At 33.4% G+C, this 17877-nt stretch overlaps 1 protein-coding gene across 24 annotated transcripts in view; it reads right to left on the reverse strand.

The window, feature by feature from the left end:
* The window catches only part of RIMS2 (regulating synaptic membrane exocytosis 2), a 598980-nt gene that overhangs the window by 283181 nt on the left and 297922 nt on the right, over nucleotides 1-17877 (reverse strand). For 14 of the 24 annotated variants that reach the window (XM_077748268.1, XM_077748264.1, XM_077748250.1 and 11 more), the window contains 5 exons: nucleotides 7298-7365; nucleotides 5289-5408; nucleotides 4207-4306; nucleotides 3289-3412; nucleotides 1059-1105 (listed from right to left, as the gene is read on the reverse strand). In XM_077748268.1, the coding sequence (XP_077604394.1) occupies nucleotides 1059-1105; nucleotides 3289-3412; nucleotides 4207-4306; nucleotides 5289-5408; nucleotides 7298-7365 (459 nt within the window). Of the gene's footprint in view, nucleotides 1-1058; nucleotides 1106-3288; nucleotides 3413-4206; nucleotides 4307-5288; nucleotides 5409-6963; nucleotides 7173-7297; nucleotides 7366-17877 lie in introns of all 24 variants that reach the window. The other 10 variants (XM_077748257.1, XM_077748267.1, XM_077748247.1 and 7 more) reach the window with 1 other exon arrangement.

The raw sequence follows: 17877 nt of genomic DNA on the forward strand, positions 1-17877 counted from the left end.
AATATGGTCTATCCTGATCATCTTATTTCAAATGGCAAACCTCCTCCTCTCTTCTTTTACAATATCCTTTACTCTCAATCAATCAAGAAACAGATCACTGGAAAAAATTCATTTCTTTAACATCTGAAATAACACTCAGACACAAACAATAAAAAGCATTTAGGAGTTTAACATCACGTAAGCTGATATGTCTCTTGTTCCATTACCACCCTGAAGTTAAATCAGAACTACTTTCCCATTTTCTAAAGATATAAATTAGAGTATTATTCAGTAGATTGTCCCAAATATTCCCCTCACTTACTGACAGTTAGTTTATAAAACAGTAAATTTTAGGGCACCTGGGTGTCTCAGTCGTTAAGCATCTGACTTCGACTCAGGTCATGATCTCACAGTTCCTGAGTTCGAGTCCCACACTGTATGAGTTCAAGCCGTGCTTCGGGTAAAACACGAGTCCCGGGTGAGCCCCACTTTTGTTTCTCTCTCTCTTTCTCTCTCTCTCTTTCTCTGCTGCTTGTAGGATTCTCCCTCTGCCACTCGCTCACTTGTGCCCTCTTTCTCTCTCAAAAAAAAGTAGTAAATTTTAAAATCAGAAGAAATGAAGGAAGAAGTGGAGAGATGGGTATGTTCATTATTTATATTGTGATGACGGTTTCATCTGTATGTCAAAACTTACCTCCTTAAGCACTTACATGCAGTGTATGGTACCATACCTTAATAAAGCTATCTAACAACATGTAGTATTTAAGATAGTGTGATTTAAAAAACTCTTAAAATATCATACAATTTTGTACTTTACCTCACAATAGTATGAAACAATACTATTTTTTCATTTATATATGACTATATATATTTGATAACAAGATTATTATATTTCATTTTGTGTTAATTAATTAATTTCAGTTTGTGTTAATTAATAAAATACTTCATTTGACCCCTGGTAAATGACATTATTATTTTGTGTTAATTAATTAAATTCAGTTTGTGTTAATTAATAAAATACTTCATTTGACCCCTGGTAAATGACATTATTCTTTTCTTCTAAAATAAATGAAACTTACTAGACTCCAGTTGCGCATGTGTGGTATCAGGTATTCTAGGGATATCTCTGAAATGATAGAATAAGAAAACAAAAAATTGTTTCAAATATTAATGCAACTGCTATTTTTATTATTATCAACCTACATATAACAGGACAGTGTAAAACGAACAAAATTGTGCATTAAATAAAGAAGAAAAAACAAGCTGGGGGCGCCTGAGTGGCTCAGTCAGTTAAGCATATGATTTCAACTCAGGTTATGATCACATGGTTTGTGGGTTCGAGCCCTGCGTCAGACTCTGTGCTGACAGCTCAGAGTCTGGAGTCTGCTTCACATTCTGTGTCTCCCTCTCTCTGACCCTCCCCAACTCGCACTCTGTCTGTCTTTCTCTCTCAAAAATAAATAAATAAACTTAAAAAAAGAAAGAAAAAACAAACTGTAGTACCTTATCGCTAATGAAAATATTCTGAGCTAACCCCAATTACTTAAAAAGGAATAGTCATATGCACTTATAGCAGATTTATAAAAACATAGGCTTTATTTTCCATGTGCATTACTACATGATTATCCATTCTAATAATTTTTTATTCAAGATTAGTTTTATGATATATTTGAATTCTATTCTATTCCTTATTCAGTAACATTGTAATGCAAATAAAATATAACCAAGATAAATATTTAAAGATTCAGATTGTGACTGAATTTTTTTAAATGTAACAACTCCATTGAGAAAAAATGCAAACATGTTTTTCATTAGGACTTAAAAACTGTAAGTGCATTTATACCAAATATGTATAAATTTTTGTTTGAGATTTGCCAGGAGAGGTAAATTTTAATGGTTAAGATCATTTAGAAAAGCAAATAAAACAATATTGAAGATATTAAACAAAAATATGATGAGAAGATCCTCTAATACCAAGAAATAGATTAATACACTAAGCTGATATACTGCAGTTTTATCATATGACAAAACTATGAAAAGACAAAATGAAAATAGATATAATGTCATGTGCCAGATTCACTACTTTTAAAGGAACATTTCAATAAAACTAAGTTACCAATGTAAGTCATTTTCTCCAACATAAAAATAAACCAAAATAATATACTGAAAATGTTTCCTAACTGAATGAAAACATGGCATTAGTATTTTACAACAAAAAAGAATTTCTATAGCCCTCACCCTTGAATACTCTTACCCCAAGCTTGTATTTAATAATTTGCTGCTGTCAGTGTATCTATCTATATCTATCTATCTATCTATCTATCTATCTATCTATCTATCTATCTATTATTGCTTTTACTTAGCTATAGGTGTATCATTTACACTGGCTTAGAATATAAGCTTCTATAAGGGAAACTGCTGTGATATTTAATGAGTAATTTTCATAATCTATATACAAAAGATGATATTGATTGCCAACCTTTGGAAATTGTTAATTTAATCTAAAAGTAAAAATGACAAAAACCAAGGAGTATTTTGGTATTCGCTTATTTTTTGTCTGTTTCCTTAAAGGTGTCATGTTGCCCCTTAAACTGTTCCTTCTATTAAAGAATGGGGTGCCCTTAGGCCCTCTCTTTCCTATGTTGAAATCTCCATTTTGAAAAAATACATAAAATTCATTGACCCTCATTTTCACAACATAGAGGACCACAGTTCAGGAAACTTTCTTTTAAAATTAATTGTTACTGGGGCAACTGGATGGTTCAGTCAGTTAAGCATTTGATTTCTGATTTCGGCTCGGGTCGTGATATCACAGTTAAATGAGATGGAGACCTGCATTGGGCTCTGCACTACAGTGTGGACTCTGCTCGGGATTCTCTCTCTCTCTTCCTGTCCCTCTCCCACTTGTGCTCCTCTCTCTCTCTCTCTCAAAATAAATAAACACTTTGTAAAATGGAAAAAAAAAAATTTTTAATAAAATTCTTAAAAAAAAAAATAAAAGTAAGTTACTACAGTCTCCTTCTTCCACCAGACTTTTAGTCATCTATTAAGCTACTAAGACAATAAAAATAATAAACACCTAAATATTTCTTCTTCTTTGATAATGAACTGTGTGTTCCAGCATGATACGATAAAGCGATGTCATGATTTTTGGTGAGCTGTTTTAGTAAAAAAGAAAAGAAGCACTGCCCTCGAAATTTGACAATAATCTTTATAGAACAATCAGGCATTTTTGGGTTGCACACTACAGGCTCTTTCATGGTAGTCAGCTTCACAAGGTACACGTAGAAAGCACGCAGCCCAACTCACCCGATAGGTCTGGAAACAACAAGTTCCACTTGTGGTTCCGGCTTGGACTCCAGAATGATGTTATACACGTCCTCAAACGTGGCCCCTTGCAACAACCTCCCATTCCATTCCAATACTTCATCACCTATAGTGTATTCCAGGAACGATAATCTTAGAAAGAAAAACTAATCCCATAAAATACACTCGGAACAAAAACAATCTTAAACCATAATGAACTCCATAGACTACAGTCACCATGGTGGAGTAAGACCCACTGAGGACTGCCACTGGCATCAAATTTGATGATGAGGATGATTAGTATTTTTACGCATAAGGACAAAGGGATTGGGGAATAAAAATTACATAAAAGTTACCTCGGTGGTCTCTTACTAGGAATCTAATTCTGGAAACTATCTAATTCTAGAAACTATTAAAATCCGTTCTCTCTTTGAAAACTTGATGACTATATTCTAGGTTTCTCAATATATATGCAATTAAGCACCTTATCTAAAGTTTCTTATAAAAAGCTTAATACTTAACATCTTATATCTTCTCTAAGGCACTCAAAGGACCTCTCCAATAGTATCCATTACCAAAGATATAAGGAGTAACACTTTTAGGAAATATGTATTTATCCATAAAGTTTGTTTCCTAAACTGTTGGAATTTTTTTCAAAAGAAAAGTTAGGGCTTACATGAAGCAAAATAATACTAGATACACAATAAGAATGTCCATCAGCAAAAAAATAATATCAGTAAAATAAGAATCTTTTTATCTAATGTGACTCAAGAAATAATTGTTTCCGTTAATGAATAAAGATTTGTATTTAAGCTAAATAAGCCTTTGTTTTTGGTCAAATCACTTCTAACCGAGGATAATTCTTTTATAACCATGTGAGTTTAACAGTTTAAATGTAAATAATCAAAGACAGAAACCTACCTGGTCTAAGATGTCCTACAGTATCAGCTAAACTTCCTTTTTTTACTTTGGTAATAAATGCACAAAGCCGACCTGATTCAGTCATCTTTCCTCCTACAACCTGTTTAAAAGAGGAAAGTGTTAAAACAAGCATATTGTTCAAAGGAACAGAGTTGCAGATCCAAGTAAAAAATAACTCGACAATTTGTAGCTTTTAAAATAATAATATTCTAAAAATAATTTTTAAAAATATAATGTTATTAGGAACTAAATACATGTAGACTCTTTTGACATATTCTAAGATTTTCACAATTTAATCTATTATTTGTAAAATAAAACTACATACCTTGGAAAAAATTTAATAATTTGTAATTTATGTCAAAGAATTATCTCTATCATTTTTAAAAACAAGTTATTACAGTACTATATAATTATATTAACATTTTTTCAAGTTTATTGATTTATTTTGAGAGAGAGAGAGAGCAGGGGAGGGGCAGAGACAGGGAGAGAATCCAAAGCAGGCCCCACACTGTCAGTGCAGAGCCTGACACGGGGCTTGAGCTCATAAACCATGGGATCATAACCTGAGCTGATATCAAGAGCTGGACACGAAACCAACTGAGCTACCCAGGTGCCCCTATATTAACATTTCTAGTTACAGATTTCAAATATCATAATCATATAAATATTTGTTTGACAAATATTTGACAATGGTTATGATAATATAGTAAAATTTCATTAGTTAGTAATCTTTTAGGCACATTGATAATGTATATAATGATGTAAGTTTTCAGAGGCAAAGGGAGGGTATTAAAAACATAAGAGAAAGGAATTTATTAGCAAAGAATGCATTTTGAAGACCCTTCTAAAAGGGGGTCTATCAATAAATTTCTAGTATTGACCAAGAAATTCTATGTTGACTGGATAACAAATAATACTTGGAACATGAAAAAATTTTAGTTAAAAGTGCAAATACTTGGGAATTCTTGAAAATGAGGTAAAAACACTAAGTATTAGGTTGGAAAGAGTTACTATGTCTTTTGCTTTTCTCATAAATCTATAAAGGAGTAGAGAGCCCAAACCTCACATAGTCCATCACATACCTTCAAGCCAAGCATTGCTCCTGAATCGCGAGGAACGCTTCCATCTTTTAGACGCTTATTTAACAAAATACGACCAATTAAACGATCTCCATCTTTAGATGGCTGCCACGTCACAGGGTGCTGACATATCGCATCAAAAAACAAAGAAATTAATGTTCTTTTTTGATAAAGGACCCCTTGTTGTACATCTCTCTGAATTCCTGATTTCCAAAGTGTGATGATTACACAAACCAGTTTTATTCAAAACATGGATCTAAAGGACGTACTACCTTATGCTTATAAGGTATAGATTTTCCAAAATCCAATCACTTCAAATTCTTACAGTGCCCTCACACATTGCTGCAGTTATATTGTTCTATAGAATCTGAGAAATGTTGAAGATAGATAAAAACTATCTACACACTGAAGATTAATTAAAAATTTATGAGACAAAAAATATAGATTGAAATTCTATGTAGCTAAACTCACTTAAACATGATGTTTTAATCTTCAAATATTTTTGGAAGACTTTGAAAGCCTTAATTACAGTAAAAGGTAAAAGCTAAAGTTATATTAAAACATGAAATTTGAACCTATGATGAGGACTTCTTTGAAACAGGTTTCCGGGTGAGAATTCTAACAGTAACTTTTTCATGGAATCTGCATGAGAGAAAACAGATCCGATTGAAAGGTAAGGCTAGTTTTTAGTCCTCGGTTTTCGTAGCTTCACAGATTCTTTCAGATGTTTGATCTATTTAGTAAATTAATTTCATTGGCTAATTCAATGGTATCCACTGTTAAGTAAGCTTAACCAAACCCTTTATGAATCTTGACACCTCGGTTTTCGTAGCTTCACAGATTCTTTCAGATGTTTGATCTATTTAGTAAATTAATTTCATTGGCTAATTCAATGGTATCCACTGTTAAGTAAGCTTAACCAAACCCTTTATGAATCTTGACACCATCGATTATGAATTTTATGTCAAACAACAAAGTAAATGGTTTGTGTAATCACAGTTTCACAGTTACCTAAGAGTGACATGCACATCTTCATGCAGAATTTGGCAGGCAGAAGACAAGTTCCAATCAATCACATCTCTATGGTAAAAAGATTTCAAAAGTCTCACTATACTAAAAGCAAAAATAATAAATACCAAAGCAGATGGCAATGGTTCTACTACTATTTAACACTACATTAAAATGCTATGACAATAAAACAAAAGAGCAAAATGACAGTGAAAGGGAAAAAAGAAAAACAACTTTTTCTGTGCAAACAGACCCAATTATCTCCCTTTTGCATGGGATTGAAACTATTAATAATTTCATTTTCATCCCAAGGAAAATATATGCAAGCAATCAGATAAGCCAATCCAAAAATTCTTCGTATTTGTGGTTTATAAAAACATCACAAAGTTCTCTCATGCGACCGTAGACAAAGCATTCCTTTGATCCTAATTTTTTATTTCATTTACTTGTTTTTTGGTATGCCGTCAAACAACCGAAACAGCAAAGCAAGTGAGAAGTATTTTGGTTTGTTTGTTTGTTTGGGTTTTGTTTTTCTTTTCTGCACCTTAAGAAATGCTACATTGACCCTTGAAATGCCCTGTCTTTTTATTACGTTCTGTTTGAATGAGTGACAGAGAGCAAACGAAGACCAAATGAGCAGGTTAAAAGGCAGGCTCCACAATCTCAGTACCTTATCACTATGGCTATGCTCCTCGTTAAGGGTCGTGCTACTACAGGTATCTACCCCAGAGTCCTTAATCTGAGGCTCAGACCATTCCAAATCCTCTTCCAAAGAGTGGCCACCAAAGTACATCATTTTCTTTTGTCTCTCAGACCTGGTGTTAGAGTCCGACAAAACTGCCTGCTCACTAGTTTTTCTTTTTCCCTTTTGACTGTCCCCTACAGGTGTGGGATAAAAAGAAAAAAAAAAAAAGATACAAAAAGAAAACATGCAAAGGTGTAAATCAAAAAGGAAAAGTGAAATGAAAAACGAAAATTAAATAGTAAGGCTCCACATGTCTCACCAAAGACATTGAGGATGCCTCACTGCTATGCCAAGACGTATGGTCCAGCCAGTTGTAATCCATGTCTCCTGTGAGAGTCAGACAGACAAAGAGTGCAGTAAAGGAGACGGCGAAAGAAAGGACAGACAACGACATTATAAACATTGTTAATTGTGTGATCCTCTCTGGTTTCAAGAACTTTGCGGCACTCGCTACACAAACCAAGAGAAAGCTAAGATTCCAAATGAGTGGTAAAATTGATAGAATGCAGAATATAAAGTGTATGTACTCTGGATGGGTCCTACGGGGGGAAAGTTTCTGCAAGAAGAGGAAAGGCTAACAATAAACAGGAATAGAAATGAAAAAAAGAATATATTCCAAAAAAGAAAAAAAAACTATCCACTGTGTCTGTTACTCAGGCTATTTTTTTCCCATAGACATGAGCAAAGATTAAGGACCATTTTAAAAATTAAACAGTGGTTTGCCAATAACCACTGCAACAAAAAGCCGAGTAATTAAATGTTGTTCCTGGAATGTAGTAGGATATTCTTTATAATGCTGAAACCTCCTAAAAGATTTTTTTTGGGGGGGGTTAAAAAAAGAAGAAAAGGTTACACAAAAGGTTAATATTGTAGGAAAATGACAAAACAGAGTCACTCAATTTCTATTAGGAAAAAAAAAATCTTTACTTAAATATCACAAATTATTTAAAATTACTTGGAAATAACATTTCAACTTTTTTGCAGAAATGGAACTCATAAAAAATAAATTTGCTTTTAAAACAATTTTTGTCAGACTACGTATGTAACTGGCAACTAAAAAAAGGTTTTCCATTTCCCAGATGTACATGTTCCTTATTTGCCTTGCATTTGGGAAAAAAAAAATCTTTTTAGTCTATATGTGCACATATATCTTTTTAAGCTCTGGTTGTACTTTGTCTTACTTAAAAATATTTACTAAACACCTTCCATTTACCACATATTTCACTAAATTCTAGCAGAAAGAGTAAAACAATGAGACATAGAACAGGGTGGAGGTAAAGACAATAAATAAATCCTGAGTGTCATACAGGAGAGTATAATACGTGCAAAGGGCAGAACTATCAACACCACAAAAGAGTATATAATGGGATCTAACTTAGATTTTGGGCTCAGCAAACACCTCTAAAGAAGTGATGTTTAAAATGAGAAACGAAATACGGGGCCTAAAGGACAAATAAGGTGATAGACAGATGGAAAGTAGAAGAAAGAGCATTCCAGGAAGAAGCAACAACATGGTAGCTTAGAACTGATGGAACACTAGTGTGTCTGAACCAAAGAGATGCTAAGTGAGGTGAGGCAGCACAATCCAGCTTAGAGAGGCCTTTGCATGCTTATTAAAGATGATGAATCTCATTCACTGAAGGATTTTGAGCAAGCTGGTGATGTGAACTGATTTACATTTAAAACAAATAAATCTAAGTACTAACTCATTGGGTTGAAAAACACCAAGAATTAATAGGCATTTGCAATAATACATCGGGCAGGTAATTATGACTTGAACAAAGGTAATGGCAATGGATAAGGTGAGAGAAGAAGGGACTGAGGGATGTTTTGGATTTAGAAATAAGAGTATTGAGAAAGACTGAAGAGAGGCACCTGGCTGGCTCACTCAGTATGGCATGAGACTCTTGATCTCCGGGTCGTGAGTTGGAGCCTATGTTGGGTACAGAGGTTACTTTAAAAAAATTAAGAAACAGTAATGAGTCAAGGATAATTCCCACATTTTTGGCATTAACAACTGAATGGAAGGAAAGACTACTTATGAGATGGAGAAAACTGAAAGAAAAGCATTTTTTATTAGGAAAGAGTAAGAAAGAATTACTCTATTTCATAGAATCTAAAGTGTTATTGACTATAGAATTCACAGATACTAAAATGATAAAAATATACATCTTATTTATTAAATATGGAAATTAATTTTGGATATATTATTCAAAATACCTATAAAATATTCAAATGGACATACAAAAATTCAATTTGTTAAGCTTTAACAAAGAAGGTCTGAGCTGTAGACATAAATTATGTACATAATTAGTACATAATTATTAGTACACAGATCGGAATAAGTAGACCATTTAGGAACAGAATGGAAAGTAAGGTATGAGGATGACCCCGACTGAATTCTAACATTGAGAGTTTGATTTGAGAGAAAAAGAGGCTGAGAAAGAGCAAGCAAGAAAGAAAAGGAGGGAGGCAGATGAAGTTCTCCAAACCAAATAGGAGAGAGTTTCCTCAGCAGGAGGAGAAAGCAACTATGGTGAATGGTTTCTATATAGCAGCTAAGGAACAGGGGTGCATTTGATTCGGCAACATGAAGATCAGGAAGAATGTTAGAGAAAGCACTCTGGATAGAATGATGAAAATCAAAATCCGTTTGAACTAGAGAATCAAAGAGAGACAAGGCAGTAAAAAGATTGTGTGTAGACGAATAGTTCCCAGAATGAAATCCCCTCAATAGTATAATCAACATCACCTGGGAACTTGTTAGAAATGCAAATTCTTGAGCGCCAATCAAGACTTAATTAATCAGGAATTCTGTAGCTAAGGCCTAGCAATCTGTTTCTTAATAACCTACCAGGTGATTACGATCTCAATAACGTTTGAGAACCACTGGAGATAATTTTCTTAATAATTTTCTTTGGGAAGGATGATGAAATTGTTCTAATATACACAAAATTCACTTTGCAGGGGAAAGATATTCTTTAGTTGACAAAATAGAGAAGGGCTTCCCAATCTTTCCCATGGCACAAATTGACAATTATAATTTTATGGCTACCCGAAAGTTGAAAGTATTTCTTTCTCAGAAAACCCTTTCAAAATACAATATGCCCCACACCAAGCATCGATAAATCTCCAAACTGGACTAAATAAAGTGAGGAAGCCATAAATGAAAATTCTTGGCTGTTTTTTGGGAAGGTATGAGAAGCCAGCTCACAATGTCTCTATCTCTCAAGGCCTGCAACTGCCAAAAAAGCAGAAATGAAGTTCTTTCCTTAGTAAATAAAGTGCACAAGCTGTTTAAGCATTTGAAACCAAAGAAAAATGGTAGACACTCAGTAGACATTTGTTGAAGGAGTAAAAATTAAGATTATTAAAGAAGTAGTACAGTAATCATGGAGCGCCTGGGTGGCTCAGTCGATTGAGCGTCTAACTTTAGCTCAGGTCAAGATCCCACAGTTCGTGGGTTCGAGCCCCGCGTTGGGCTCTGTGCTGACAGCTCAGAACCTTGAGCCTGCTTCGGATTCTGTGTCTCCTTCTCTCTTTGCTCCTTCCCTGCTCACTCTCTCTCTCAAAAATAAACATTTAAATAAATAAATAAATAAACAGTAATCAATGTTAATCATATACAAAATAGTCCTAAGCTACTAGACCTATTAGTATTTAGATAATAATATTTATCACCTAATATTCTTATTTTGTATAGCTTCAAAGGACAGAACTAAGATAATAAAATATTCTTCCCTTAGTAACAGCATAAAAATGTATTGCTGGGCTTTCCAGTTCTAGAACAAGAAACAGAAGACATAAGTAAGTACCTAATGGGGGTGCCTGGGTGGCTCAGTCAGTTGGGCATCTGACTTTGGCTCAGGTCATGATCTCACAGTTCATGGGTTTGAGCCCCGCATCGGGCTCTGTGCTGCCAGCTCAGAGCCTGAAGCCTGCTTCAGATTCTATGTCTCCCTCTCTCTCTGACCCTCCCTTGCTCACACTGTCTCTCTCTCTCTCTCTCAGAAATAAATAAAAACATTTAAAAAATAAAAAAGTACCTAATGAAAATTTTAGAGCTGAAAAATAACTGAAATTTAAAAAGCAAATGGATTAGCTCAAGTACAGAACACAGAAAACAGAGGAACAACTCAATAAACTTGAAAATAGAACCACAGAAATCACCCAATCTGAAAAACATAAAGTAGGCTAAAAAAATAAAATAGAAAATAAAGTAAAGTAAAATAGAAAAAAATAAATAAAATAAACAAAATAAAATAAGCAAGTCTGTAGAGGCTTGAGGGATTATGACAAAAGATCTAATATTCATGTCATTATAGTCCCAGTTCTTTTTCTTCTCCCAGAAGGAGAAGAAAAAGAAGCTAAAGTCGAAAAAGTATTTGAAGAAATAGTGACTGAAAAATTCAAATTTGCAAAATGTGTAAGCTAAGCCTACTGATTCAAAAAACTACAAAAGCCCTCATACAAGAAATACACAAAGAAATCTGCAGCAAGACACATTCATCAAACTAAAAACTAAAGACAAATGGTCTTGAAAGGAGCAAGAGAAAAACAGCACCTTCCCTAAAGAGGGAAAACAATTTGAATGACAGTGGATTTCTGATCAGAAACCTTGGAGGCCAGAAGAAAATGGAACACTTAATTGTTCAAATACAAGAATGTCGACCCTGAATTCTAAATATGGTAAGGTATGTCTTAGAAATGAATGAGAAATAAAGAAATTCTCAGACAAAAGAAAACTAAGAGGATTTGTTACCAGCAGATCTATCCTAAAAGATGACTAAAGAAAGTTCTGGAAACAAAAATAAAAAAAGAAGGAACCTAGAAATACTGGAAGGAATAAAGAATATAGTAAGCAAAAATATGGTTAAGTACAATAGACTTCCCTTTTCCTCTTGAACTTTCTAAATTATATTTGTGTCTGAAGCAAAGAGTGTACATTGTTTGATGTGCTTTTTGACATATATAGAAAAAATATTTAAGAAAATTACATAAGAAACAGGGAAAGGTCAAAGAACCTAAAGTATGCAAGGTTTCTACACTTCACTCTAGTAAAATGTAAACACCAGTAGGATGTAATAAGTTGTGCATATATATTACTTAGAACAACCACAATAATATATCTTTGCAAAGAAATACACTCAAAAACATTACAGATGAATCAAATGCAATTCTTAAAATAAATGTTCAAATAATCCATTGGAAGGCAAGAAAAAGAAAACAGAAAAACAAAAATCAGAGGGAACAGAATACATTAAAGAAAATGGCAAACAACAACAACAACAAAAATGCAGACCAGTGCCTTATGAACAGAAAAATACTTAACAAAATATTAGCAAACAAAATTCAGCAATATATAATAACTATTATGCACTCTGACCAAATGGGCTTTATTTCTGGAAGGCAAGGCTGGTTGAATATTGAAAATCAATGCAACCTGTTACATTCACAAATTAAAAGAGAAAAATCACACTGATGCAGAAGAAAAAAATTCATGATAAAAAAAACTCTCAAAAAACAAGGAATAGAGGAGAACTTGCTCAAATAAATAAAGGACATCCACCAAAAAAACTATTGCTAAGATCATACTTAATGGTAAAAGGCTAAATTCTTTATATGAAGAGAAATGTCACCAATAAGGATATCTTTATTTGTAATAGCCAAAAAGTAGAAACAACGAAAATATCTTTCAATAGGCAAATGACCAAACAAACTGTGGTATATCCATACCATTGAATACTAGTCAGTAATAAAAAGGAAAATACTATTGATACATAGAACATAGATGGACTTCAAGGGCAATATGTAGACTGGGGGAAAAAAAGTCACAAAATGTTACATACCATATGACTTCATTCATACAATATTGTCTAAAAGATAAAATTATAGAGATGAAAAATAAATCAGTTCTTAGTAGAGGCTAGGAATAAGCATGGGGAGGGAGAAATGTTATTATAAAGGGGTAGCATAACGAAGATCTTTGGGGTAGTGCAGTAGCTCTGTATCTTTATAATAGCAGGGGTTTATAAATCCATATATGTGATGTCATAAATCAATATGAATATATAAGTTGATGTCAATTTCTCAGTTTTGATATTGTACTATACTTAATACAAGATGCAATCACTGAAAGAAACCAGGTGAAGGGCACATGGGGTCTCTGTGTACTATCTTTGCAACTTCTTAAAATTCAAAGAAAAGGTTGGACTATCACTTGTCAGCATTATGCAGAGAAAATCAGTGCTTCAGTTAAGAAGTCACACAAAAAGCACACTAAACTCAGTGCAACTCTGACATTGAATGTTAGAGCAATTTAAACACACTTAAATATGAAACCTAATTAGAAACAGTAATCAAAGACTTACATTTAAGGCTAAGATTTTCTCCTTCGCTTACCTCTACTGTAAAATACAAACTAATCCAATATTGTGTGTTTATGTGTCTGTGTGTGTTGCGTGTTCAATACATAGAGAAAAACAGTTCAGATATTCTATTTATTACATTTTTTTCTTAGTCATTAAATAAATGCAAGAGTTTATTAACTGTTTATGTCATTGTTTTCATTACTTTAGATTAACAGAGGTTTTGCAATTAAATCATATGTTATATAAAAGTATTCTGCAACATGGATGGACCTTGAGGGTGTTNTATTCTGCAACATCCTCATTTTTTAAAATTATTTTTTAACATTTATTTTTTGAGAGAGACAGAGCATGAATGGGGGAGGGGAAGAGAGAGGGAGTCACAGATTCCCAAGTGCTGTCAGCACACAGCCCGACATGGGGCTTGAACTCACAAACTGTGAGATCATGACCTGAGCTGAAGTCAGATGCTTAAATGACTGAGCCCCCAGGTGCCCCTCAACATCCTCATTTTTAACTTGAAAGCACTTTAAGGTAACAGTGTGTTGTGACAGAAAGAATTTTATAGCTAGAGCCATGAAACCTATGTTAAAGTATTGGTTTCACTCCTTATTAAATTTATGACTTGGGCAAGGCCTCATTTCCTTATATTTATAAAAAGAGATTAACTGTGATGTCTCACAGATTATTGAGAGGTTTAAATATGACAGTTCTTTGCAAACTGTAGTTATCCCAATTTGATGGTGTCTTCATTTTCACCACTATTAAAATGAAATAATCAAACTTCCATTCTAAAATAGACAGGGAATATTCATCTATAATCTTTTATTTATATGTTTGCATTTCCCAACATGGAACACCAATTCTGCAAAATGTTTAATGTTGAGTGATATAAAGGTCCTCTAGTCAAATAAGTTTGGAAACTGTGGATTAAATGCAATTCAATAAGATTTCTTGAGTGAAAGGTTTTTCATATAGTAATGAAAATATGCTTCTTTACAAGGATTATATAGCATACAGTTTCCACACTTAATTGGAACACTAACCTTCCTCATGGTACAAGTGTTTCAGGATCTGTATTTTGAGACATAATGCTGAAACCTTCCTGGAGGGTCATTTTTCTTCATTAGGTAGGCATTAAAACTGATAATAAAGCATAAGTATATTCCCCCTTAAGGACAATATTTAGTATTAAAGGAGACTCAAAGCCCAAGTTAAAAAAAAAAAAAGTTATATAGAGACAATATTCTCTAAGGCAATATAGTTTTCCAATTATGCACCATGGAGGTACTTCAGAAACAACTGTTGGGGTGGAAAACTGATTGTAAGGTGGTACCTCATAATCCCCACCTTGGTGTTGTTCATGCCTTTGCTCCTAATCAAGAGGATGAGATGGCAAGGTGATGGAATGTCACTCCCATGATATCATTAGCAAGACCACACAGCTAGTCAATTTGCTTTAGAGGTTATCTTTGCTAGCTTGATGAAGTAAGCAGCCATGATGAGAAGCCCATGTGGCCAGGAACAGCAAGCTGTATTTAGAAACTGTGGGTCCCATCTAGGAACTTTGGGTGGCATCCAGTCACAAAGAAATGAATTCTGCTGACAACCTCACTGAACTTGGAATCAGATTCTTCCTCAGTTGAGCCTCCAGATAAGACCATAGCCCAGTCAACAGCCTTACTATAGCTTTAGACTCTAAGCAGAGTACACATGCTGACACTCTTGAATAACAGAAATTGCGAGATAGTAAATGTGTGTTGTTTTAAGCTGCTAAGTTTATGGTAATTTGTTCCTAATATATTGCCAGCTTCGAAAGCAGCAGGTTTTAAAGATGGACCAAAACATAAAAGTCACCAGATCTAAAAGGTCAGATAGATTCTTTAGACCAAGTCTTAACTCTCAAAGCAAAACCAAGGCTACCCAAAATACATCAGCATTTTAAACAGGAAGATAAATTATTCATAATTAGCTTGTTTTTTTTTTAAAATCTTGCTCCTTTGGGGTTACGAATATATTCTTATTTAAGAAGCTAATATTGATTAAATGGTTGTATATATTACATACATGAGAATTTATTTTAATTATTACACAGTGTGAAATTGTTATAGAGTCTGTGGGTACAAATAGGACCTCAAGAAAGTCATTCTAGAAAGACAAACAGATAGGTAAAATATATAACACAGCATAACACAGGGTAACATACCTTAATAAAATATACATCCATTGTATTCTATTTCGTTACATCTAAGTTACTTTCAATTATAATATATACCATTATTTCACATATCACTAAACAAAAAATACTACTATTACACAATGATAAGTATTTAACAGTAAGAATTATCTCTCTTCCCAAGATGCTGTAATGTGGAAAACCTTGCTTCTTAGAATCAAAACTGTGGGATTTCATGAAAAAAAATTGTTGATTATTCAGAAAGAGAAGAGACTAATACTTAGGAAATGCTTGTAGGTGACATTTAAACTGTACCTTGAAATACGCAGTAAATTTTTACTTATTAGAGGCTGTTACTTTGTTAAAGGAAAATAACACATACAATCTTGGCAAAGAAAGAAAAATATATCAAACTGCTGCTGCCAATATAAATATACATAATATATTTGGGAAAAGATAAGTAGTAGAATATTAGCAAATAATCTCTCCCTCAACGTGTAATTAGATATTATTTCATGATCCGCATCAGTAGTTCTCAACCACTGTTATAACACTGTTGTAAATTGTCACAAGTAAGGCTACTGATAAAATAATGTAGTTTACAAATTATTTAACCTTTTTTAACAAAAGTAAATTTCAACTGAGAATTAATTCAAACTTGTATCTGTGCTAATGTGAATCTCAATTTCTTTAATGAGAAAGAAAGGAGAGGAGTGAAGCTACACAAGAATGAGATATTATCTATATCACTAGGAAAGGAATATGACCTGAATATGAATTATGTTTCACCTTGGAAACAAGGTTTGGGAATTGCTGATCTTTATTATCAACTCACATCACTAATTTCATCAGATATGAGATAACATTGATTGATTTATGTATTACCAAGAGAGAAAACTAAAACACTAAGTTTAAAAGGACAGCATGGTTTCTTCCTAACATTGTCTTGGGACATGTGCTCTGGGAACTGTGAACCCATATAGAAGAAATACATTTCCTTAAGGCTTTGCTAGAGAGGTCACGTGAAGAGAGAAATACCTGAGAAGGCTCAGGTGTTCCAGCCCCCCACCCCACCCCCTACTAGACTAGAGATCCTAGACTAGAGATTAAGTAGTCCCTGGTAACTACTGTTGAAATTCTAGACCCACAGATGCCATGAGCAAATTTAACGGCTGTTTCATGCCACTCAGTTTTGGTGTTCACTGTAGTTACTGGAATATACACTCTTCATGATTCTTAACCCTCACAATAACCATTTACACTAGATAACAGTGTTATGTTTTGCAGGTGAGAAAAGTACAATTGAGAGGTTCAAAGAATTTGACCAAGATCACATTATTAGGCTACAATAGAGCCAGGATTAAAAATTCATGGAGTCTGTCTCCAAAATTCACATTCTTAAATTCTGTGCTAAAAATACATTCTATGGAATTATTATCTTACAGATTTGATTCTATTCAGTAACTCAAAGGTCACATAATCTAAATCAGCCTCTAATTATATGTGATATTAAAAATAACTCTTGATTAAGTAATTACTTTGCAACGGATTTTAAACAACTTTAAGGAGCTACCTAAAAGTGGTTAAAAATAAAATTAATGCCAGTAAGCAGGAATAAAAACTATTTAAAAATCCATTATTTGAGTTTCAGTAAGTATTCCTCTTATCATTTAGGATATATTAATTTAATCTGAACTGAGGTAACTTGAATCTCTTACAATCAGGAAAGCACGTTCATAAGAACGTCCTTTCATAAGTATATGTGAAATCTACTTATTTATTGTTTTCACGTTTTTATAAATAGTTTAATTTTACTTTTTTTATGTAATAGTTCTTTCATTTGTTTTATTTAATATTATGTATGCACTCTGAGCTTCATAACCAAAGCAAAATACTTTTAATCTAAGATATAACTGACATAAATCATATAATAGTGGCACAAAAAGAAGTCATGAAAACATTGTTTCATTCGTTCACTGATTCATTGTTCCATATAGTCACCCATTTATTCAAAAAATATTTGTTGAGAGCCCACCAGGTGCCAGGTCTCAAGCTAATTTCTGGGAAACTCAAGAAAGGACATAGACAAGATCCCTACCTTCAAAGAGGTTACATACAGTCTAACAAGAAAAACAAACAACCACAACAACAAAACAATTAATAAGCTCATTCTCTATACTATCCTAATTTAAAAAACTTTCTAACAACTGAGACCTACAAACCATAGATGACACCAACTTTTTTTTTTAAACTTATCCTTACCTCTCTTAAGTTCCCCCCCCCCCCCCCCGCACT

The sequence above is a fragment of the Crocuta crocuta genome, unplaced genomic scaffold (assembly GCF_008692635.1).
Source record: "Crocuta crocuta isolate KB4526 unplaced genomic scaffold, BGI_CrCroc_1.0 scaffold39, whole genome shotgun sequence".
Lineage (NCBI taxonomy): Eukaryota > Metazoa > Chordata > Mammalia > Carnivora > Hyaenidae > Crocuta > Crocuta crocuta.